This window comes from Tympanuchus pallidicinctus, unplaced genomic scaffold (assembly GCF_026119805.1).
Source record: "Tympanuchus pallidicinctus isolate F22 unplaced genomic scaffold, pur_lepc_1.0 scaffold7, whole genome shotgun sequence".
NCBI lineage: Eukaryota > Metazoa > Chordata > Aves > Galliformes > Phasianidae > Tympanuchus > Tympanuchus pallidicinctus.
The window spans coordinates 28696392-28721732 of NW_026294791.1; the positions used below are offsets into that span (position 1 = coordinate 28696392).

Genomic DNA, 25341 nt, shown 5'->3' on the forward strand with positions numbered 1-25341 from the left:
CTCCTGCACATTAAAATAAAAATACGTTCTTATCCAGGGATAAGGAGTTAAACATCTCAGTTTCAATCACAATGGAATTTTCACAAATTGTAAGCTTTAGGAGCTTACAGTCAGAAAAAGGACGTGCTTATGTAAAACCTGAGAAAAAGTTAAGAAACAGTCTAGTAATAGACTTTAAAAGCTTTTAATTTTCCTTTAAAAAAAACCAGTATCTTAGGTTGTCAATGGCTAACAGTGGAAAAGGGATGGGAAGCAGAAGACAGTGAAATCATCTTGATCAGTTCTGTAATTCTTAAACAAGCGAGAATCTGCTTTCTTCTACATCCACTGGTTCTCGCAGCACAACGACTGGAAGGTTCAATCTGTAGTTACAAGACAAATTACTCTTTTTTTCTTGGACAGGGCTAAACTGTTTTTGTACTGCAAAGATGAAGTCTCCTGTGATACAAAGCAGAGAGCTTATCCAGAGGAACTTTGTTCTTTGCGTTTCAATATCGAAGTGAGGTATTAGACTTCCACAGATCCTTGATACGTAAAAAAGATTAATTTGATGGTCTGTGATAACACTGTAAAGAGTATTTACTATACCCTGAATGTGCCTGCATGTGCAAAGGGTAATAGAATTCTTCCCTAGGTGATCCACAGAACATCTAAACAAGCTGTACTTTTTACACAACTGCCAAACAAAAAAACTATTGGAAGAGCATTTCATCACTATTTTCCTCTTGGGTGTAACGTAGCACCTGCAATGTTGTTCTTCCCATCCTTTGTGGAGTTGTGAGCAAAGCAGCTACAAAAGAACTGCTTTGTAGTTTTACTTCCATGGAGGCACTCTGCAGTTAAGAACACTTCTGTTTACAAATCAGATGGGCTGTCTGAGACTGAAGAAGAAAACTTAAAACAGTGTTATAGAAACAGTCCCTTTTTCGGCTTTCCTTCATGGTGCTGTATATAGAAATTGCAAGTAAACCTGGGTGAGAGACAGGCAAGTCAAGCAAAAGACTTGCAATTCATTGACTTTGTTGTTGGTACAAATATTCTATCTCATACAGAATGATTTAACCATGAAGTGAATCAGACAAATAGTCACACACACATATGAATATCAAGCAAATACAAGTTTAAAAGTGTGACTGTTTAAAATGCAAGATGTTACTTCTATGAAACCAAGCTTGAGTCCTATCGAGATCTGAGCAAGAATGAGGAAACAGGACAAGGATATTAAACAAAAAAAAAAGAAAAAAAGAGAGTGATAGAGAGAGAGAGGGAGAGAAAACCTTTATTCTTCCCATTACTTCTGTTCCCTTATAATACTCTCTTTACTCTGCTACAGCAGAGTAATTTTTAGACCAACCATATTATAAAGCATATTGGTAAACTCATCTCATTTTCTGGCAGCACTCAATTTCTATTTGCACAGAATATGACTCATCTACAAGCTATGCAGCAGTTGATGGACTTACCTGAAAACAGTATCTTCAATTATAGCCTTCACTTTTCCCTGAGAGGCCCTACTTGACAATACTGAGCACAGAGGAGCTGCATTCCACAATAAGTTACAAAACTAAAAGTAGATAATTTTACCAAATATGTGAAAACAGAATACACAGACAAGGTAAGAGGATTTCAAATGCATACATCCCATTCTTGCTTTTTATTGAAAGTATTCAAATACATACTTACATACTTGATTATGTTTTAGAATCTAATCTTTAAGTGTTCCTGTGGCTTTACACTAAAAAGAAACCTGCAGTGATATTTAACTGTGCTCAAATCTGAAATTCCATTCTACTATGATTCAGATCCAAGCAAACATCACGTTTCATATATGAATTACCTTTATCAACTTTACAAGAACTTTTCCTTCCCCCTGCATTCCTCATGTCAAGTTTAGGATAATGATATTGCCCACTATACCCAGAAGAATATCTAATCATGGAAAGTTACCTGCATGTGGTCTAAATATCAGGATTAGCAAACAAATTTTGACAGCTTAGTTATAAAAAAAAATAGTCTTTAACAGCTGCCTAGATGCAGATCAGAAGTAACAGGATAAAAGGCAGCAGATCCACAAAATTCTACACATTTTACTGATTTTTGAGTTCTCCAGGTCTTAAACTAAGTTATTTACAATCTGAATTGGCCGTCTGGAATATTATCTAAAAAGTGCATGTGGTGAGACGTTGGCTTTGTAAAATCCAATTTTCCCTTAATTAAGTTTAATAAGATGAGATATCTTTTAGCAAAGGAACTCCCGAAGTAAGAATTTTCATACTAAGTAACTCTGCTAATATTACCAATAGCCTGGAAAATACCAGCAGTAACATTTTATGTTAAAATTAGAAGCTAGAGGAAAACGGAGGTTCAGTGTTGGTTTAAGGACACTTTCTACACCATAATGTCATTAATTTACATAAGAGTAACATAACTAGTTTTGTATAAATTTGATTTACCTGCTACTTGATATATTAATTGCATGCAGGAACAAGGTAGCTGAAAATGTAGCAATTTATATTGCGCATCTAACTGGTGGTTTTTAGGCAACAATCCTCAACTACTGGTATATGTTTCCATCTTGTATAAATGTGATTACCAGACTCTACTTCAGTGAGGCTGCTTTGCTCGACTTTAGTCGCTGAAGTAATTGAAAGAGAAGATTGATGCAAAGACTGCAACAGCAACTGCTATTACCACACCTAAAAACAACAAAGGAAATGCTTTCGGTGAGCAGCAAGTTCAGTGAGTGGCATAGTCAGCAGCTAGGGTGTGGAGGGTAGGGTCACTATGAATGACAAGCAAGAGGAGATACAGCAAAAGCCACCCCAAAAGCTATGCACACCACTGCTCAGCCTACATTCAAAGCTATGACCTCAGATAATTAAATTACAGAAGCTTCTCATAAAATCTTTGGTCAGAGCAGGCTCCTTCCAAAAACCAGTTGACAGCACCTTCCCTAGTAACTCGGTCATGCCCTGCCCATAAAATAAGGCAGTGACTCCACACTACTGCTTAATTCTAGGAATACAACTAGCATAATACCCAAAATCTTCAGGCTTGAAGAAACAAAAGCTACTGAGTTTTTCCACAGAGGCACCAGGGTTAGGGTTTTTCTCTGTGGCACTGCATCTATTCCTTAAGTCTCTTTGTACCACAACAACAATTTGCTTGTTGATTAATAGTTTGTTACTGTTGCAGTTGAATAAAATACGCTGGGGTGAGAGGAAGGACTGATGACTGGAGGGAATAATTTGTTATTGTTACACTATTTGCAAATCTAACAGACATTAATACTTTTCTCCATTAAAGTTATCATGTTCTAGAATTAAGAATTAATAGAAAGCAAACGTTATAGTTGACTAAAGTGCAATTATTGTAATACAAAAAGACAGCTAAAGCTCACAGCAAGGAGAACTGCAGTAAGTGCAGATAAATATATGAAAGCTGGAAAGCTGAATCAAGGGGATATAATGGAGAGACAGCAATTGGAAAAATTCTGTAGCTGCTCTTTCCTCTACTGAGGCTGAGAAATACCACCCAAGCCCATATGTATTCATCAAAAGAAGAAGCTTAGTGAGTCACTAGCCAATTTAGGGATGCCTGTTCAACAAAGCCACTCAGATGTGGGTTTTTTTCCCAACTACGAAATTACAGAAGTGATGGCTCTCCAATAACTTAAGCTTTCCATATTGACTTGTAGGCTGAATGAACTATAAGCAGCACTGGTTTTGTTCAAAGAGCGAATTGATATTTCTCCAGAAACACCCTCTATCTACAACAGTAAAGTTCTAGAAAAGCTACTGCATCTCTTCACAGAAGCAATGAAGAGGGCTTTTTTGTTGTTTTTTGTTGTTGTTGTTGTTGTTGTTGTTTTTTAATTAATCTTACCAGCTGTGAGAATAATAATAATGCTGTGGAAGCAAATTATATAGAGAAAGGACCCATCATAATCCCTACACTGCCACAGTAGAAATAGGGAGGTAACATACCCATATTTTGTTGAAATTTCAACAGCAGTGTTGCTTCCGTCAGTTGTTTCTGTTTTGTATCATCCATGTTTTCGGAAATTGGACAAATACCAACTGCATGGAAATCAAGTGAACAAGTAAATACCAGGTGAAAAGATAACATTTGCATTTCAAACCTGAATTAATGCAGAAGACCATAAACTTCCTATCAACTTCACAAAGTAGAAAAATCAGCTTATCCCTGTAGAAACAGCAGCAACAGCACAGTATTAAAAGATTTCCCTTCAAAGCCATTTGTGCAGAATTTAGGGTACATGCAAAATCTACTGCCACTGAAACAGAAAGGCCAGCATCATTCACCTGCTGCACAAAAATAAATGTTCTTTTTGAAGCACAGAAATTTCTTTTCAGAAGTCCCTAAAAAATATACTTCCAGAACAGGAATAGAGGATCTACTCTCCTTGGAACAACTACTAAATTCTTGGGCTGCTCATCCAGGATGAGAGCTTAACTATTTCCAGACTGATGGAATTCAAACCCTTATCTATTTCCTTTCCAAAGATTTCTCTAATCATTTTGATATAACCAGTATGTTGGAGAGAAGGGAGGAGAGAAAGAAGACCTCTACATGAACTTGCTTGTTTATCCCACACAGAGTGAGCACACTTTGGTCTCTGCAGTCTAACGATAAGGTCACTTAGTGGTGGCCATGGGCCAAATGCCTTCAGTTGCCATTCCTGTCCAAAGCACAGTTTGTCAAGCATCAAAAGTTTTAATTACAGTTCAGTAATTACTACTGCATTTCTGCTGTGGAAAAGTACAAAGGAACTGGGAGAAAGTGCTTGTGCTATTGCAGTGAGATTTGGATGCCTTCAGAAAGAAGGGAATACAAACACAGATACAAGAAACTAACATGCTGTTCCTGTTCTGAAGACGAAGGAAAAAACAACAGCAGTGCCAATACTAAGTCTACAAAATATTGATCTAAATTAAAAAAAATTAAAAAAAAGGATGTCTCATTTTCAGAGTGGAGTTGTTTATCAGCTTTAATTACAAATTACATAGCTGAGTAATAGAAGGCACATCTCATTATGATTCATGTGCAGATGATTCATGGAAATGTACTTTATCCTAAAGTCGGAGGGAAATGTATAATCTAAATGTGTGATCAGATAGGTTGTTTCTGTCATCTAAGATGAGTCATGTGTACACATCTTCAAAATCTTAAGTCAAACTTGCACAAGATCTTGCTTTTCACAAAAACATTCAAACTAGCCATTTACAACCTGTCTTTAGCCATTTCTATTCCTTAATCCACTGGCTTTGTATAAACTCCATGGCAGCAATTAAGAACTGCCTGATACAAAACTTAACAGGGTATCTTTAAATTTACACTAATATGTATGCAAATATAAGCATAAATATGGCTGAGATCTGCCAGCAAGCTTCACATTATGTAAAATAAGAATAAAACCATTCAGTGCATGCATTGCTTTCTTGAAATCATCTTAACTTTAATATCTGAGGCTGTTGTTTCATCATTATTTTTTCTGAAGAACAGAACTTCATCTTCCCAAAATATGAGCAGAAATCTGTAGTGTGCAATAAGTAAATGATTAACAGTTACATGACAGCTTTTTAAGTACTGTACCCAGTGTAGTAAGAGCACCACATTCTCTCAAAATTACTTAGAAGAGTTTTCAGTTCCCTAAAATAACCTCTTGCTTTTAGAGAAGTTGACTGCGTTTCTTGGGTCCTTTTTAAAGTCCAGATCTAGCAGGTAACTTTCTGCTCTACCTCTGATGCGCAAGTAGGGCAATTGGTGCCCTCTAAATTTACATTTCTTCGCACTGTTCTAAGAACAGCTACACATTTCTGAAAATAATTTTGAAGCTATACATCAAGGCAGCAATGCCCAGTTATTCATGAAAATAAAGAAAGAGAAGAAGCAAAAAAGAAATACCCTCAGGCTATTTACTTACTGAAGGCATTTATACCATTAAGTTAAGGAAGACCTATATTCGAAGTAGTTGTATTATAAACCATATAAAGTTTTCGAAAGCAGAATTCTACGAATCCTTAATTCCACAGCAATTCCTCAATTTGCTAAAAAAGGTGGAGAAGAGATTACTATCACTGTCTCATCTTCTCAGTCTACTTAATACCCCCACCCTGAGGATGAACAGGGATTTAGAAAAGCCAGTCATAAATGCAGACCTTTCAATTGCTTGCATTAAAGTACCAAATATCTTGAAACCACAGGGTTGAGCTGCTTACATCTTTCAGTTACAAATAGTTCTGGTTTTGCTTTTTATTTTCTGTGTAATAATTTTAAAGCAAGACCTCAGAGTGACCTGGAGAGATGTTCAAGTGATTAAGAAAATAAAGTTGCAGGTGACAGCAACGGGCCTTATGAAGTCAGCACATGAACCTGGCCTTCTCCAAATATCTTCATTTCACATGTGCTGGGTACGTGCTTCTTAATCATAAATCTTTTCACAGTATTGACTGGATGGTCTTCTTATTTATATTTTAAAGAACATTAAAAAAGGCACTATTTGAAAAGCCTCCTTAAGTTTTTGATTTTTAAACAGGTTTTTTTTTTTTTTTAAGTAAATTTTCTGCATAACTTTGCAACAGATATCATTTCTCTCATTAATTCAAGGTCAATGTCTAAAATAACAGTAACTGCGGTATAAACAGGGAGATGTCAAGATTTGCAGCAAATCAGTTTTTATACCATATACTGAGTACTAGAAATATGTTTAGTAATGATAATCAAGCTTTGAGAAACAACAAATGCTGGCCATATTAGAATGATACATTGGGAAAGCACAAGGGAAACTCCAAACTTTCCTGTCACAGAACTATGTTTACAGCAATACACACAGGCTAAATCTCAAAGTATCAAGAGAGCTGTCAAGCTGTAGAATTAATGCTTTTCTTTACAATAAAGCAAGGAAAAACAACATAGCTAGCAGGTCTGGTTTGTAAAATAGCCTTCTGATGCTAATAAATTGAAGAAGCATTTTGATAAATCTCAAGTTAATGATTTCTTAACAGTAATCATCAAACAGCACTGCGTGGACAGCATAATTACCACCAGGAGCAGTGCCAGAACTCATTCTTATGGGCAAACATTTTGATGTTCACCAGGGCGAGGTCAGTCTCATTTCTTTTGTAAAATCTTCTTGGTATGGTTTTCCTTTTCCTCTTTTATGCATTTACTGTAATTCACATTTAAAAAAATCCCACATATCTAGCTCCATAACCAGTAAGTTACAAGAACACAGCTCTACTCTGTGAGCTATCCAGACATCATTTTATACATATTAGCAGCTCCTAGACTTTTTGATGCACTGCTGTTAGATTAAGTACTGCCTTTCTTCCTACCTCTGGATTCTACATCCTTACGTAAGCAGTAAAGCTGAATTGAATCATCACCTCTTCCCACACCTACCTTCAGTGCTGCATTAATTTACTTCCATAAGTTACATTAATTGTTTTAAGTTATTAGTTTTTACTAATAACTAGATTTATGATTAATAAAAGGTACTGTCATAATACAATACAGATTTTTATTGCCTTTACTGTTTTTTCTCCAGGCTCTTACACTGTGCACATCTTTTGCTTCTCAATTCAACGAGTCAGATTCACTGCTAAGCTTAGTTAAAACCTAGAAAATCCAATAATTTCAGAAAGATGTAAGAACTTATGGTTAGTTCTGAAATTAAGAAATTTTTAAAAAGCAAGTGAGCAAGGGGGTCAAGAACATCAGGAATCACAGTTCAATTTAGAAAGCACGCTCTTGGCTATGCTATTTTTGTCCACTAATACCAATATCAAGAAGATATCACTACTATTATCTAAGAAATAGTGACAATTTTTTGTACTTGAACTACAGAACTCTATCCTGCAGCTCACAATGACACTGGGATGGGAATTTCTTCCAAGAGACCACAGGCACTATTACTAGATGCATTTCAAATACAGATTTGACTCCAAGACTGAAATCAAACTCTTATGGACAAAATAGGGTACAATCTAATTCAGATTATACAGGAAAATAAATCAGTAAAGTTTCAGAAAAGAACCAATAACTAGATTGTAGCAAAGCAAGTGTATTAAATAGAGGATAATAGTTTCATGAGATCATAAACTTAAAAAGCATTCAGTAGAAAAAAGAAAGATCTGAGGGAACCACATTCTCTCCAAGTGAACCACAAAACTTCAGTTTTGAGCACTGCATTCAGTACATAAGAAAAAACACTGAGAACAAAGAAGAGACTTCATATTTTTGAAAAAGTAATGCTAAAAGCACTCAACTTCTTTTTCTATCTAGTATCAGAATTACTCTGCTCTTCAACTGCGAAGTTGAATTACTGTAAAAATAAGCAGAGTATAAAGCTTAATAGATTTTTCTCATAGTTTATCCACAAATACAGGATGAGCACAAATAAACATTGTTCAGCTATATACTTACATATCTATTATAGCTCATGAGCTGCAACCACGGTTGCATAGATAATAAAATCGGTAAGAAAGTGCAATATAATTACAGTGCTCTGTTACAAGCCAAAAGCGGATGCTGCAAGAAAACATACAATTTTTGAGAAATATGTTTAAAACATAATTAGATAGATATAAACAAGCTTCAAAAAATATTAAGCAAACCAACTTTAAACACACTAAACTCCATGTCTGCATAAAACTGGCCTTTTTTTACTGGCCAATTAACACTTTGATAATTTCTGATGCACTCCATCGTGGCTCTCAGATACTCTATTTACCTGTGTTAACCTTCTCTGCTATATGGATATCTTCAGCTTGCACAAATTGGTCCAACATCTCAACAAAATGTTCCTGAATTTCTCCAGCAGCCTCATCACCAAACTTATAATCACTGAGCATCACACTGGATCCAGCAAAAGGAACAAACAGTCTTTGAGGTAAGACATGATATACCCTCTCAAAATCTAAAAGGAAAAGGGAAAAAATACCATCTAAATAAAAGCCTTGATAGTTATGATAAGATTCCCAACTAATCCCTGACAGAAAGACAAAGCTGTTGCAAAAGAACTGCTCAAGGTTTCCATGTAAAAATCCTGGTTACAAACATGGTTTGTTTAGATGTTTCTATTTTATGAAAGATTTGGCTGCTATTATACAGATGTTTTTAGTCTCTCCAGAAATATCTGAGAGACCTCCAAAACAGACCACAAATTCTTAACAGATCTTTTATCGTGTTTAGAATGACTAGCAGAAGAACTCTGGGAAACACTGCAGATAAGAGCATGCACAGGACAGCATATAATTTCAACACCACAAAGGCTGCAAACACTTGGCTGCTTTATTCTCTACCTACAGCCACGAAGGAAGGGTGCCCCCTAGAGAGGAAACTGAAAATTGCATGCAACTGAAAACTTCAAAAAGGAGTTGAGATAAAGTTGGCTAACAGAAATGCAGAATGCTACACAGGTAACATAAGAACAAGCAAGGCCATGCCCACAGCTGGTTCTTATAATCTTGCCAAATTTTATCATATCTTTCATTTTAATATTAGTAGGAAGAAACACCGTAGAGGGATTTTGTAAAAACCGCACACTACAAATTAGGAGTTCAATTAGAGTTTGAACTACGGAATTTTGAAAAATTAAAGAATTCACAGTCAATGAGAAAAGGGTTGAAGTTGTATTTTATGGCCATAAGAAGTGAACACAAACTTTGTGTGAAAACTGTGTTACCAAAAAACATATCTGGACTTAATCAAAACTCTCCCGACTTAAGAAAATGTCAATGCCGGCAAATTGAAATTTTGCAGTTTGTTTTGGTGTTTTTTTGTGTTCCTTTTTTTTCTCTAGCAGAACTTCAGTAAGGCAGCATAGCTTTTTACAAGAACAAAAATGTATTGCAAGTGTAAACGTTTTTTTTTCTCTGAATTCCTACTTTTTTTACAATGTCCTTCATTTATTATGAGATCCTCAAACAGTATTTCACAGCGATCACTCAATGTGTTTATTATGTCTCTCTTCAAAGCCTGCAGAAGGAAAAAGTAAAAATCTGAGCAACACAAAAGACATTTGCAAACCTTTCTGTTAGTAAGAAACAAGAACTGAAGTGCCTCATAGGTTGAAACCATGTTGAAAGAATAGTTCTCCAGAACATAAAAAGCTCTGAAGAAAATTAAAATTAGAGATAATCTTATCAGATTTTAAAATCTCCAGTGGGAACTGAAAGTTCAATAAACAGAAGCTAGCATTACAAGAACTAGTATAAAATAGAAAACAACAGAGATGAAAAGCAGAGAAAAAATTTAGTATTGCTAGAACTGATGATTTCTGGACATCAAAATCAAACAAAAATAATGACAACGCATTGACTCGATAAAGAACAAAAAAAACCACTGATCAAACAAAGTTGTATTTTACCTTCTGTGTGTACAAAATTACACAGTCTGCAACATTTTCTTAAGAAAATCTGTAACAGCCTAAACACAAATTATGCAAAGATTCACTAAAGAATAGTTTTAACAGAAGAAATAGTTGAAAAAGTGAAAAATGAACTGAACCTGCGCCCTCTACCCCAGTGATTTCAGAAACTAATCTATATGATCAAGGGGTGAACCCCAGTTTAGGCCACACCATTTCAGTGATGAAAAAAGCATGATAAATTTTACATATTTTGGAAAATTATTTCTGACAAACTAGACATTACCTGAATAGCTTCTTTCACTTTTGGCTTGTTGTTATGTACATAGGCTCTGCACTTCACAGCACCTTTGAGATTTATGGAACCACTGCAGACCTGGACTGTTGCTGTTGATCTGTGACTTGAACCCTGGGACTGAAAAACAAATGTGCTTCAGTTTCATCTTGTTACCTAAGGCACTTGCAGCACGAGTAACAGAAAACACAGCTAGGACATGAAACGCATACTTTAAGATGTTTACACGTAACCTGCCTTCCCTCATTATTTCTCTTTTTCTTTTTTAAGTTTTGTTAATTATAACTCAAAATATCTCTCCTCCTCAATTATTTAAAACTTATTCTTGTGATTTAAATATTTGTGTCTGTGATACTTCCGAAACATTTCAGGAAAGGGATGGTAAGTACTGGTATCACAATCTAGCAAGCTTTTAAACATTTTTTTTTAGTAATTAAGTAGTTATTTTACCATATAATAAGCATAACCTAGGGTATTCAGAGAGCCACCCACCAACAAGCAGTAATCATACATCTATCTAGTATCTATTATATTATATATATAAATAAATAATTATATATATATATATATATATAAATAAATAATATATATTTATATATCGACTATCTACATCTATGTTGTATTTAAAACTGCATCAACCTGTTTCCTAGAGACAGGTTCCTTATTTACAAAAAACGAGTGCATCCTAGGAAGCATTTTAAGATACACCTGGAAACACCCGGATGTGTAACTTCCGCAGGAACTGTGTAATCAACTTCTGTTATGACTGGAAAAAGTAAACGTAACTCTCACTTTTTAAAAAGGAAGGAATGGAAGATCCAGGGAACTGCATCCCCAGGGAACTGCATCCCATTCAGTCTCACCTCTGCACCTGGCAAATCCTCCTGTAAACTATGCTAAGGCACATGGTAGGTGACAGACAACACGGACTCACTAAGGTTAAATTGTGCCTGGCAAATTTGCTGGCCATCTACAATACTGGTGGATAAGCTAAGAGCAACTGATGTCACGGACTGGGAATTGTCCAAAGGATTTGATAATGTCCCACACAACATCCTTGTCTCTAAAATGGAGAAACAGATTTGGCAGATGAATCACTTGATAAGTGATATTAGGTAAGGAATTGCCCAGATCAGGCACATCCTGCAGCCCAATCCAGCCTGTCCTGCAGCCCAGCCCCTGCTCCGCACCCTCATGGCAGTGGCTCTTCCCATTGAGCGGCCTGGCCCAGCCCCAGGTGTGCACCCATTGCTGGGCAATGACCAAACACCAGTGCCAGCTAAAACCAGGGCATGGGCAGGGCGCAGTGCAGTGCTATCTCAAGTCGTGGCAAATAACTGTATGCATTTTGATTTGTTGGCTAAACACAGTCCTGTGAACAGCAAAAAAATTCCAGCCTTGCTTTCCATTGTGATAAAGGAATTTGAGAACAGGTTTCAAGAATGCTGAAAAAAAATCGATTTTTCAATTTTTTTTTTTCTTTTTACTTTTTGGTCTGAGGTCAGTGAGATTATTAATAAAGTTCAACAAAACCAAGTGTCTGATTCTGCACTTCAGTTACAACAACCACGTACAGTGCTATAAGCTTAGGGCACAGTGGCTGGAAAATTGCACAAAAGATCTGCTGGTGTTGGTTGGCTCAACTGAACATGAGCCAGCAGTCTGCTCCATCAGCCAAAATTGCCAATGGCATCGTGGCTTATATCAGAAATAGTGCAGCCAGCAGGAGCAGGGAGGTGATTATTCCTCCATACTCAGCTTTGGTGAGGTCACACCTTGAGTGCCGTGCTCAGTTTTGGACCCCTCAAAGCAAGAGACAGATCAAGACCCTGGAGAGTGTCCAGAAAAGGGCAATGAAGCTGGTGAAGTGCCTGGAGCACAAGTCATGTGGGGAGAGGCTGAGGGAACTGCAATAATGCTGTAGAAGTCTCAGGGGAGACCTTCTTGCTCTCTGTAACTGCCTGAAAGAAGGTTGTGGTGAGGTGGCAATCAGACTCTTCCCTCAGGTAAACAGCAACAAGGGTAAGAGGGAATGGCCTCAAATTGTTCCAGGGGACGTTCATGTTGGATATTAAGAATTTCCTCTCAGAAACAGTGGTCAGGCATTAGAACAGGCTGCCCAGGAAAGCTGTGGAATCATTATTCCTGGAGGTGTTTAAGGAAAGGGTAGATGTAGCATTTAAGCATATTTTAGAATACTGGTGATAGATCATGCGTATCCAACCTTTTGGTTTGCCTGATACACGTTTTGTGAATAGAAATTGTGTTGGGCCACAGATATGTAGGCCACTCCAAAAGTAATGCCTCCTATTTTTTTCAAGGGAAACAACAACATATACAGAGTGCACAATAATGTTATTTGATAGAGCAAATTCTCAGCTACAGAATACTATTGTTCAATATAGTCACCACCATTAACTATGCATTTTTGCTAGTGATAAACAACAGCCTGCATCCCATACTCATAACAATCCGACCCACTGTCACCACTGCTGAAACAAACCACCACTCACATTCACTGTTTGGTCTCAATAACAATTAAGAAAGTTTTAGTGAATGTCAATTGGTGCAATTTTTTTGCATGGAGAAGTTCAGTGACATACCTTTACTTCACACACACATGCACATCAGATGCCATTTTGTCAGACTGCCCCTCTGCTGCCATCTGCCACATGGCAACAAAATGTAACGGAATATTGGTTGGAAGGTTCAACCTTTACTGCCATACCACCAGCATTTGCCTCTGATGTTATGGGCCAACATAATAAAACAGGAGGCGTTACTTTCAGAGCAGCCCTCACAAAATATACAATTCTATAATTAAATTATTTAGTATCAAAACATACTACTTTAAAATATTTTTCTTAAAATACTAAAAAAAATTTAAAAAAAAAAAAAAAAAAAAAAAAAAAAAAGAGAAACAAAAGCATAAAACTTGTGGGATATTTGACTTTGTTTTTGTGAAACTAACACACCGGTCAGATTTGATGGCAGCAGCTGCAATTCGTAGTGAGACATTCAGGTGTTCAATGATTTTTGATAAAATCTTTTACTTCTTTTGTACTTCCACCTTGATGGTAATTGTTCATAATGTCTGTACTGTCAAAAAGCAATGAATATGAATAAGGCACGATTGTGAAACAAAGGATATTTTTTCCTGCTAAGATAGGGATTATAAGAGTCTAGTAAAGAACCACGATCAGATTTTTGAGTTGAATACCTGACTGCAACTCTATACATTCCATTTGAAAATTTGCAGGTCATGTACTTATATCAATTGAAAATGATCTCACAAATGTGAACTGTTTTTTTTTTTCTCTCTCTCTTTTTTTTTTTTTTTTTTTTTTTTTTTTTTTTTTTTTTTGCACCCAAGGGACAGGCTGCCATTCAGACTGACCTACACAGCCTAAGCAATGTGCCCTGGACAACCTCATGAGGTACAATAAATCCAAGTGCAAAGTCTTGCACCTGGGTTGAGGCAACCCCCACTACCAATATAAACTAGGGGATGAAAGGATGGAGCACAGCTCTATTGAAAAGGACTTACAGGTACTGCAGGATGAGAAGCTGGACATGAGCCAGCAACGTGCCCTCACAGCCCAAAAAGCCATCCATACCCCAGGCCGCATCAAAAGCAGTGTGACCAGCAGGGTGAGGGAGGTGATCCTGCCCCTCTGCTCTGTGCTGGTGAGACCTCACCTGGAGCACTGTGTCCAGATGTAGAGTCCTTGGTAGAGACATGGACCTCTGGGAAAGCATCCAGAAGAGGGCTGCAAAAATGATCCAAGGGTTGGAAGACCTCTCTACAAGTACAGGCTGAGAGAGCTGGGGCTGTTTGGCCTGAAGAGATGGCTCCAAGGTGACCTGCAAGTGGTCTTTCAGTATCTAATGGGCAGCTATAAGAAAGAAGGGGACAGACTCTTTAGCGGAGTCCATGGTGATAGGACAAGGGGAAATAGTTTCAAACTAAAAGAGGGTAGATTTGGGTTTGGTATAAGGAAGAAGTCTTCTACAGTGAGAGTGGTGATGCACTGGAACACGTTGTCTAGCTATGTGGTGGAAGTCTCATCCCTGGAGACTTTCAAGGCCAGGCTGGACCACACTCTGAGCACCTGATTGAAATGTGGATGCCCCTGCTCATTGCAGGAGAGTCGGACCAGATAATCTTTAAAGATCCCTTCCAACTGTAAAGGTTCTATGATTCCATTTTCAAATTCCTTTATCAAAACAGAAAGTATAGTTGCATATTCCTTGCTGTTCAAAGCTCTGTCTTTAGACAGTGTATCAAAATGCATATAGTAATTTGCTATTGCTTGAGTCAACACTGCACAGCACTGCCCCCCCCATGCTCTGGTTTCAAGTGACAGTGTTCACAGCACAATGACAGTTTAGCAGTCACTGAGAGATTGGTGTGGGGCCGCCCTGAGGCGCAGAAACACTGCCTTTAAATTGCAGGAAGGGGGTGAGCTGCACTGTAAACCGTGCTGGGCAGGTAGGACATGCCTGGATCTTAATGGCCTTTTGATGATTCTACATTATACATTTCGTAAGTATCCCAAGACAATTCCTCTTCACTCAAATGTGGCCCAGGCAAGCCGAAAAGGTGGACATCCACTGCCTAGATGCTCACTCAAAAAGTTACAGTCAACAATTCAGTGTCCAGGCAGAGACAAGTGATGAGCAGTGTTCCTCAGAGGTTGGCATTGGGACCAGCACTATCTAGCATCTTTGTCAGTGACACAGACAATGGATCTGAGTGCACTCTCAGCAAGTCTGCAGGCAACATGAACCTGCATGATGTGGTCAATAAAAAGGATGCCATCCACAGACATAGACAGACTAGAAAGGTAGGTCCATGTGAAGCTCATGAAATTCACCAAGACAAAGAGCATGATCCTGTACACGAGTCAGAGAGATCCCAGACATGAATATAGGCTGAATGGAGATTGAATTGAGGATCGCTCTGGGAAGGACTTGGAAGTGTTAGTGTACAAAAACTGAACACAAGCCAGAAACGTGAGCTTGCAGCCCACAAAGCCAAACACACCCTATTGTCACACCTAAATCACACCTGCATTAAAAGCACTGTGACCAGCAGGGTAAAGGAGATAACTGTCCGACTGACTTCTGCTTCTCTCTCGTGAGAACATACCTGCAGTGCTGCATTCAGCTCTAGGGCCCCCAGCACCAGAAGGACACAGAGGTGTTGGAGTGAGCTCAGTTGAGGCCACAAGGCTTATCATGGGTCACATGCCGTCTGATCTACTATAAGACATGTTGATGAGGCCTTCTTCCTTCAGCTGCAAGAGGTGTTGCACTCCCAAGCTCTGAACCTAATGGGGGTTTTCAACCACCCGGATATCTGCTGGGAAATGAACATGGTGTGCTGCAAGTGATCCAGGAGACTCCTGGAGTCCATTAATGACAACTTTCTGGTTCGAGTATTGGACAGACCAATCAGAGGGGAAGTGCTGACAGATCTGGTACTCACCAGAGCAGAGGAGCTGCTTAAAGAGGTTAAGATTGGAGGCAACCTGGGCTGCAGTGACCATACCCTGGTCGAACTTGTGATCTCGAGGAACATGGACCAGGAAAAGGGTGGAGTCAGGACACTGAACTCCATGAGAGCAAACTTCAATTCCTGGAATTCCAAGGAATTGTTGGATGAGATCCCCCAGGGAAACTCCCTGTAGGGACAAGAAACAAAACAGAGCTGGCAGTGGTTTAAGAACATGTTTCCAAGAGCACAAGAGCTCTCTGTACTCCAGAATAAGATATCAGGCAGAGAAGGCATCATAGATGAGCAAGGACCTGCTGGTCAAACTGAGGGAAAAGAAGGAAAAGTATAAGCAGTAGAATCAAGGAAGGGTGGCCTAGGAAGAATACAGGGATGCTGTCAGGATGTGCAGGGATGAGATCAAGAAAGCCATGGCATGGATGGAATTTAGTTCAGTAAGGAATGAAGAAAACCAGGCGGGTTTCTTTGGGTACATAGGTCATTAGTGTCAGGTGAAGGAGAGTGCACTCCCTCTGAAAAATGAAAAGGGAAAACTGGCCTCCTCAGATGTGGAGAAGGCTAAGGTACTCAGTGAGTTCTTTGCCTCCGTTTCCACTGCCAGTCAGGCTTCTCAAGTATCTTGAATCCCTGAACTTACAAGCAGAAGTCAGGGTAGCAAAATCCCTCCCAGACTAACAGCAGAGCAGATCTGAGACCACTCATAAGGCTGACCGTGGACAACTCTATGGGACCAGATAATATATATCCCAGGATCCAGAAGGAACTGGCTGATGTGGCTGCCAAACTGCGCTCCATCATATCTGAAAAGTCATGGCTGTTAGGTGAGGTCCCTGGTGACTGGAAAAAGGAAATCATCCTCATTTCTGAAGAAAGGGAAAATGGAAGACCCAGGCAACTACAGGCCAGTGAGTCTCAGGTCTGTGGATGGGAAGATCGTGAGGCAGATCCTCCTGGAAGAGATGCTAAGGCACATGAGATAAGGTGATCTGAGACAGCCAGCACAACTTCACCAAGGGCAGATCATGCCTGACCAATCTGGTGGCCTTCTATGGAGTGATAGCACTGGGGGGGACAAAGGAAGGGCGACTGATTTCATGCACCTGGACTTGTGCAAGGCCTTTGACATAGTTCTGCACCACACCTTTTTCTCTAAATTAATGAGATATGGATTTGAAGGGTGGACTGCTCAGAGGATAAGGAATTGGCTGGATGATCATAACCAGAGGGTTGTTGTAAATGGCTCTGCTTCCAGATGGAGGCCGGTCATAAAGCAGTCCCCCAGGGGTCCATCTTAGGACCAGTGCTCTTTAACATCTTTATCAATGACTCAGACTGTGGGATGCAAGTTTGCAGATGACACTATGACACTGAGTGGTGTAGTCAATAACACAGAAGGAAGGGATGCCATCCAGAGGGACCACAACAAGCCTGAAAAGTGGGCCCATGAGAATCTCGTGAGGTTCCATAAGGCCGAGTGCCAGGTGTTGCACATGGGTCAGGGCAATCCTAGCTATGAGTACAGACTGGGAGATGAACTGTGAGAGCAGCCCTGCCACTTGGGGTCCTGGCAGATAAAAAGCTGGACATGAGCCAGCATGTGCTCTTGGAGCCCAAAATGCCAATGGTACCCTGGACTGCATCAAAAGAAGAATGGCCAACAGGGAAGCGGGAGGGGATTGTCTCTCTACTCTGCCTTTGTGAGCCCCCCTCTGAAGTACTACGTCCAGGACTGGGGCTCCCAGCACAAGAAGGTTGTGGAGCTGTTGGGAGTGGGCCCAGAAAAGGGCCACGAAGATTATCAGAGGACTGGAAACCTCTACAATGAAGAAAGGTTGAGGGAGTTGAAACTGTTTAGCCTGGAGAAGAGAAGGCTACGGGAAGACCTCATTGTGATCTTCCAGTACTTGAAAGGAGCTTTCAAGCAGGAGAGGGACCAACTTTTTAAGCAGGTAGACGATGATAGGACAAAGGGAAATGGATTTAAACAAAAAGAAGATAAATTTAGGCTACATGTTAGGAAGCAATTCTTCACTCAGAGAGTGGTAAGGCGCTGGAATAAACTGCCCAGACAATTTGTGGATGCCCTATTCCTGGAGGCAGCCTAGGCCAGGCTTCATGGGTTCTGGGCAGTCTGATCTAGTGGTTGGCAACCCTGCCCAGAGCAGAGGGTTGGAACTGAATGATCTTTGAAGTCCCTTCCAACTCTAGCCCTTCTTTAATTCTATGAGCACCTCTCTTATGGAGACATGCTGAGAGAGTTAGGGCTTGGTAAGTTAGAACAGCTTTCCTGTATTTAATAGGGATCTACAGGAAGGATGGGGAGGGACTCCTCCAGAGTGCAGTGTTAGGACAGGAGGGAACAGCTCAAAATTTTTGAGAGTAGATTTAGACAAAACACTAGGCATATTTTTTTTACTCACAAGATTGTCAGGCACCGGAATAGCACAGGCTGCCCAGAAAAGCCATGGATGCCCCATTGTGGGAGGTGCTAAAAGCCAGGTTGCACAGGGCCCCGGGCATCCTGATCTGGTGGGAGATGTCCTGCCTATGGCAGGGGGCTGGAATTAGATGGGTCCTTTCAACCCAAACCATTCTTTAATTCCGTAATTACACCAAAATAAAAAGTTTTTTTTTCCACTGTTTTTTTCTGAGATAATTAACCATTGGAACAGTGTAACAATGGAAGTAGCTTAGGTACTCCATAGTCTTTAAAATGACTTTTTATAAGTTTATAGATGTTTTGCTAGACACAGCTTTATGAAATGAAGGAATCAGCTGACAAAACAGAACGACCTGTGCTATGAAGGAAGACTACAAAGCAATGCCTGGGCATAAAACTTCATGACATGACTGGAGCATCTAACTCAGGTGTCATTTCAGCACAACCTCTGCTAGAATGGAAACTTCTAACTTAGATCTGGACAGCTCCAGTTTTTGATTCAGCTCACAAGATCTGTACCTCAATTCAAAACTAGTGACAGCTTCTGATGAAAGTATTCAAGGAAATGTGCATAGCAAGCCATTACAAATAGGATTCATTCTGAAATTCAGAACAAGTGCAGTTACCATGAGTTCAGTGTAAGTGAGGATACACAAGTGCCTTAGTATGAAGTGAACCAGTCTTCATTTCTCTAGTGAATGGTTCAATTTTTCCTCACAATTTTCATCAATGTTGTGCAATTCTTAGTCAACGTGGACATCAAGAAAAGAATTCCAAAGACAAACTATGCAGATCTGTCCACAGCCAGTTTCACAGTCAATATTTCAAAGTCAACATCCAGAGAAAAAAAAAAAAAATTAGGATAAACTAAGGAGGATTTCTAGACTAGAATCTTCTTTCATTTCTTACTGCATTTTATCAGATAGCACTACTTACCAGCTGTGTCAAAACCTTGACATCAAAAATCTGAGTACTGGAATGAGTATTTCCCCTTAACTTTTTCTGAAAGAAAATGTACACGTGTCATATGAAATATGTTAAGCTGCTTTATAATCATTTTCACTATGGCATAAAATGGGCCATAGTTTATATTTTAAGAGGAAAAAAATGCTAAATAGCTGTGAGACTATAGTCACAAAATCAAAAGGAGAAATGACTGGGGCAGCCAATCAAGGTGCTTTTTTTGTTTGTTTGTTTTTGTTTAACATTTAGACATATATAGGTCTTAATAATCTCATCACCTACATCTACACCTACCTTGGATTTTTTAATGAGGCAATAAGGCCAGAGACAACATATAGGATGTTTTTTTTAAGTCAGATGTCATATATTCACAATACTTTCACTATTGCAGAGGAAGAAGAGACAATTTGCAGCAATGAAAAAAGGAAAAACAACAATTTCTGCATACTATTTGAAACAGGCCAATTACATCAATAAATATTGTACAGAAATCCTACTGTTCCCAGTTTTATCAAACTGGAGGTTCATATATTAGTTTTTCCTTATTATATGGCACTCACCTGCCCTTCCAGCAGTTCTGTATCATTGTCTTTAACTTGTCCATTGATCAGAAAAATACTGTCTTCTATCTGCTTTGACCACCGATTTAACCCATTCTTTAAAAAAGTGAAAACAAAAACGTCATTTTGGGCCCCTCACTACAGGAAAGACATGAAGGTCCTGGAGCGTGTCAAGAAGGGCACCAAAGCTGGTAAAGTGTTAGTGAAGTGTTATGGGGAGAGGCTGAGGGAACTGGAATTGTTTAGTCCAAAGAGGAGGCAGCTCAGGGGAGACCTTATTGCTCTCTACGACTGCCTGAAAGGAGGCTGTGGCGAGGTGGGGATCAGCCTCTTCTCCCATATCATTAGCAATAGGAACTGAGAATGGCCTCAAGTTGTGCTTGGGGAGGTTCAGGATGGATGTTAGGAAAAATTTCTCCTCCGAAAGAGTGCTGAGGCACTGGAATGGGCTGCCCAGGGAGGTGGTTGAGTCACCATCTTTGGAGGTGTTCAAGCAACATTTAGATGTGGTACTAAGGGACACAGTTTAGTGAGGAAATTTTAGTGGCAGATGGACAACTGGAATGGAAGTCTTTTCCAACCTTGGCAATTCTATGATCATCATGATAATTGCTAACAATTTTGAGGAAAGGAAACCACAAACACTAAGCACAGCAAAAGAAGAGCTATCAGTATTTCTATATTAGCAATGCTTCAGATTGAATTTAAATAACATTTAAAAGAGGAAAAATAACTAAAAGATTGATGCAGTCAGTTACTTACCTTGGTATTCTTCTCCAAGTCATGGTTGGGTGAAGTCACAAGAAGTGGAATGTGGATGTTAACATTTACTGTGCAGCCCAAGGACAACCAGGAAGCAGACAGAGCACTTTGATATTTCCAGTCTGCTGGTTTAGCTGAACCCTGAGGGCAGAAGTAAGCAAGAAAACACCTATATGAAACATTATGTAACTCACATACGAGGTATTTTTAAAACATGAATTGTCATGCATTAAAAGCTGCACACAATGCAGAGTAACAAACTTACCTTTGGATCCTGTACATCATAGGTCCGGCAAACTATTCTTCACTACTTAAAGAAAAAGATTGAAAGGAAAGCAAAAAGCAAATAGAAACAATTTGCAATTACTTTATCCTTTGTAGTAGTAGCTTCTTTTTTGAGAACTGAGAAAGCTCTCAACTTTAATTAATATAAAAAAGTAGAAAAATATTTGACTCTAAACTCCAAATACCATAGTGATGCTGGGTCACCCATATTAATATCAACAAGTACTCACAAGGAGAACCACCAATGCACATGTTTGCACTTTGCCAGTTTCTCTGAATTTGTTAAGTAAAATCTTGCTTTCTCCTCTTGCATTTACCTCATTATCAACAAACCCAGACTTCTTCTGCAGGACCAGTAGAGATCCCACATGCCTGGCACTTCTCTATTTCCATACGTGTATCGCTTTGAAGTTTAAGTTACGCAATACTTCAGATTTCCTTATTCTACGCAATTTTTTTCTAATGGTGAGAGGCAGTTTGATGCCACCAAACACATACACAAATTTAACAGCAAGAGACTGGGGAAATTTTACCCTAGTAAGAGAGCCAACAGTCCTACTATGGCTTATCAGAAAAGTCCATGATTTCAGCTTAAAGGTCTATCTCAACTAAAAAAAATAACTTTCCCCTCCCTGTTCATCTACCAGCCAAAAACCTTGCTCTCTACTCCAGAAACAATAGACACATCTATCAGCTAATGATTACAGAAGATGCGGTACTGTCTTGCAGCTTCTACATTAGAAGTACCACCAAATGTGGCAAACCCATTCATTTTAATTCACAGAAAACCATAATTTTAGTATGAGCAGTCTTATAGTTCACTGTACTTGTACACAATACAAAAAAAAAAGAGAATATAGATGCCAACTAAACATGCCTTACAAAGCCTTATGATTAGTTACACTAGGCAGAGTTATGATAAATGGACATGGTGCCATGAAATGAGCAAACCAGAAGAGACTCCTTTTCAAGGGTTGTACAGTAAATTAATCCTCTACAAAATCTTGAGTTCAAAAATAACTACAGAAATCAGATTGGGATCTCAGTCAACAAAATTTGCTGAAAAAGGATACTTTTTTGTAGCAGAACAAACTTGAAGAGCTGCTCTGTCCGAGACATCCTCATCAGCAGGTTTCCAGAGCCGTCTCCTAGTCAAGGACTTTTCTATGGAAAAGATTAGCTAAAGATTTAAAGAAAAAAAATATTACAGATTTTTCCAGCCAACTGATCTATTACAAGTTCTGGAAAACAGTTTTGCACTGAGGTTGTAACTCCAACAATCTTGTTATTACGGATAAATAACATTTTCATATATGTCACCAAAATTTCATACTGAAAGAAAATTCAGCAAAGATTCATAGGCTAACACTCCAAAGTGAAAGTTGCATATGCAAGCTTAATTCACCTTCCATATAAACTGAAGCAAGCAATACATATTCACATATTCAAATTGTAAGATTTTCTCCTACAAAAAATGCTACAGCATTTCACCTTAGACCAAAGGCTGCAAATCTTTCACATTAAAATCACTTATGTTCATCCTATGAAAAAAAGAAAATGAACCTACATCTAAAGGACTAAAACTAAGCACAGCACAAGATGTTTCAATACTATAACGATGCATTTTAAGCCTGTAAGACATGACCACAGGTGGTTTCTAAATACAATCCCATGGACCTAAATCAAATAATAATATCTCCACATAAAACATTCCTTTTAGAGAAATTAGAGTTATAGATCTTTCACTATTTTAAATGTCTCTAAACAATCAAAAAGCTAATATGTTCCATTGCTAATGATCGTGCCACGAAGATTTAATAGAAATGGCATTAAAGAGATTTTCTCTAAGCCAAAGCATCTGTTTTTAGTAAATGCTTTAGGATAGTATACTTGAGCATTGTAGTGCTTCAAAACATCACAAGAGACAGAAAGCTAGCAAATGCCAGAGCACAATTTTGGAGGTTTCACTCTCAAAACTCTAAATCAAACCAGAATGTTTTTGCCACTTTATCTTTTAAAAAAAACATATATACTAAAGACAATAACATAACATTACTCAGTTATACACCTAAAAATACCCTAGCCTTTTTCCCATTTTTCTCTACTTACCCTGCGTAAAGCATTTTGACTATCTTTTGATAGTTCTGGAGTTACAATTATAAACACACCAAGAACTAATAAGCCTCCAGGAAGCATTCTAGAAACCTTAAAGACAGGAAACAACATGTATTAATACAAATCATAGCAGAGGCATAACAGAGTGCATCAAAAACTTCTAACAAGATGAGTATGAGTTGAAAGCAGATAAAAGCAAAGCCATTTCTCACATACAGGTTCTTCCAAAATAGAGGAACAGACTATCCTGCAAATTTTCTTGCTTTTTAGCCCTATTATATTTCTGTTTTATCATAAACTTTGGAAGCAAAAAATAAAGACATTTTGGTTTAATAAACCAAAGTGTGCCTGAGAAAGTGTATCTTTAGAAGGAAAAAAAAAAAAAAAAAAGGCTAGAGATTGCAGAAGTGAAGGTAGCTCCATATCATCTCCTTTCCGTTTCTCCCAGCCCCTCCACAAACTCAGATTGCACTACCTGACTGGCATGTGCAGTGATCCATTCTTCATCAATGGAATCCAGTTTTGAAGGACTGGTATTGCCTTCCTTCTGCCCTTCCTTTGGAGGCGTTCGAGCAGCTCGAATTATGTAGTCTCTTTGTGGAGAACACTTGCAAAAACAATAGAAGCCAATAGTTCCATGTTAAACCCAAGTCCAGAAACATACATACTATGTAACACAGCACCTGTAAGTGCCACTTTACAACACTTAGGGCTAAACTGTATAACCTGCTACAAAACTACTTCCTGCATGAACTTTTTCTGTCTTTGCCTTAAAAAACTGATTGAGTGATAAGTGTTACCATTAAGATTTTTCTTTTCCCTGTGTCCAGTCTTTCAAAACATTTTTTTAGAAAACTTGAGTAGTCAGCCGATACTGCAAATGCTTTATGGACCACCCTCCTACAATAGAGAAGACCTGTGGAACTCCAACAGACAACACAGACTTTGGAAGTCAATGGAGTTTTCTCCACCTAATATGAGTACAGAATGGGCTTCGCAATCCTTCCCCACATGCTTACCTGCCCTATTAACAGCCCAGTGACATAAGGCTTAAACTTTACGCTGAGGTCTGAAAGGTACTGCCCAACAGTTTCCTCAACAAAATACGTTCTGCCCATTGCTGCAAGTTCAAGACCAGGTATTTCAGTTTCAGCCTACAAAACAAATCATGTACAAAGTCAAATCAGTTATACAGTGGTAACTACATTGATTACACGAAAACAACAATCAGAAAAAAAAAAATCCTGAGCAGGTTAATTTTTATTTCTCAAGAAAAGTATCCTATGATCTACAACTGTTGTTCAATGAAAAAAATAGAACTCCACAGGCTAGAAAAAAAGTACACGCTAGCCTTACTTGAAAGACTACTTTACAATACCCACTTCAAGTGCCCATCGCTGAAATGACACAAGTCAAGCAAGTAAGCATTAGGAAAATCACACTTTCGAGCAACGACCTTCTGCCGCACCGCGCTGCGCCCAAGCTCACGACTCGCCATTCCTCCTGCGTTCAGAGCCCTTCGAGAGGAACTTGCTTTGGTGCCCAGTTGCACCGCTTAATTATCAGCCCGCGGCACAGCTGGAGCTCAACACCACAACGAGGACGGCCGCCGTCCCCTCACCTCGCCACCGCCGGCACCCACCTCGCTTCAGCCGGCTCCGTACCGCCTCTGCGCCGCTCGATGCTCTGCTGCTGCACCTCAGCACCTCAGCGCCTCGGTCCGCCGCCGGTCCCCCCGGCCTGTGGTGCGCGGCCAACACCGGCCGCACGGCAGCCGCCGACACCTCAGCTTCGCCTCAGCGCCGCATTTCGATGACGCTCAAGAGCGGAATAAAAGCGCGCGGCGGGACAGCCCGCCGCCATGTTTTGTGTGGCCGAGGCTTCAGCACCTTATCCGTACTGCCCAGAATGCTTCGGGAAAGGGAGCGACTGCACGGCAGGTCTCCCCGCAACGTGCCCGAGCCTCCTAGCGCCACAGCAGCCACTCTCACTCGTCCGGCAGCAGCCGTC

General features: G+C 39.3%; 1 protein-coding gene across 2 annotated transcripts; it reads right to left on the reverse strand.

The window, feature by feature from the left end:
- Nucleotides 1–1624: 1624 nt before the first annotated feature.
- Nucleotides 1625–25057, reverse strand: ODR4 (odr-4 GPCR localization factor homolog). Of its 2 annotated transcripts, none has more exons than XM_052665696.1 (14): nucleotides 24953–25057; nucleotides 24351–24485; nucleotides 23807–23938; nucleotides 23326–23421; nucleotides 22290–22396; nucleotides 21197–21233; nucleotides 20932–21072; nucleotides 20170–20265; nucleotides 19583–19648; nucleotides 10680–10808; nucleotides 9912–10002; nucleotides 8756–8941; nucleotides 3987–4079; nucleotides 1625–2696 (listed from the first exon to the last, which is right to left on the reverse strand). In XM_052665696.1, exons 2-14 carry the CDS (start codon nucleotides 24447–24449, stop codon nucleotides 2629–2631), a joined length of 1341 nt encoding a protein of 446 aa, XP_052521656.1. In that variant the 5' UTR covers nucleotides 24450–24485; nucleotides 24953–25057; the 3' UTR covers nucleotides 1625–2628. The 2 variants fall into 2 exon arrangements, with proteins under 2 accessions (XP_052521656.1, XP_052521657.1); XM_052665697.1 differs by having other exon boundaries at nucleotides 24996–25017.
- Nucleotides 25058–25341: the final 284 nt, after the last annotated feature.

What these genes read in the sequence shown, in the direction of transcription:
- ODR4 (XM_052665696.1), bottom strand. Translation starts at nt 24,449, where the DNA reads ATGGGCAGAACGTATTTTGTTGAGGAAACTGTTGGGCAGTACCTTTCA. An exon ending in TCAAGGTTTTGACACAGCTG is followed by an intron (nt 10,809 to 19,582) that starts GTAAGTAGTGCT and finishes TTTGTTTTTCAG; the next exon opens with TCCCAGGGTTCAAGTCACAG. An exon ending in GAAATTTCAACAAAATATGG is followed by an intron (nt 2,697 to 3,986) that starts GTATGTTACCTC and finishes TGTTGTTTTTAG; the next exon opens with GTGTGGTAATAGCAGTTGCT.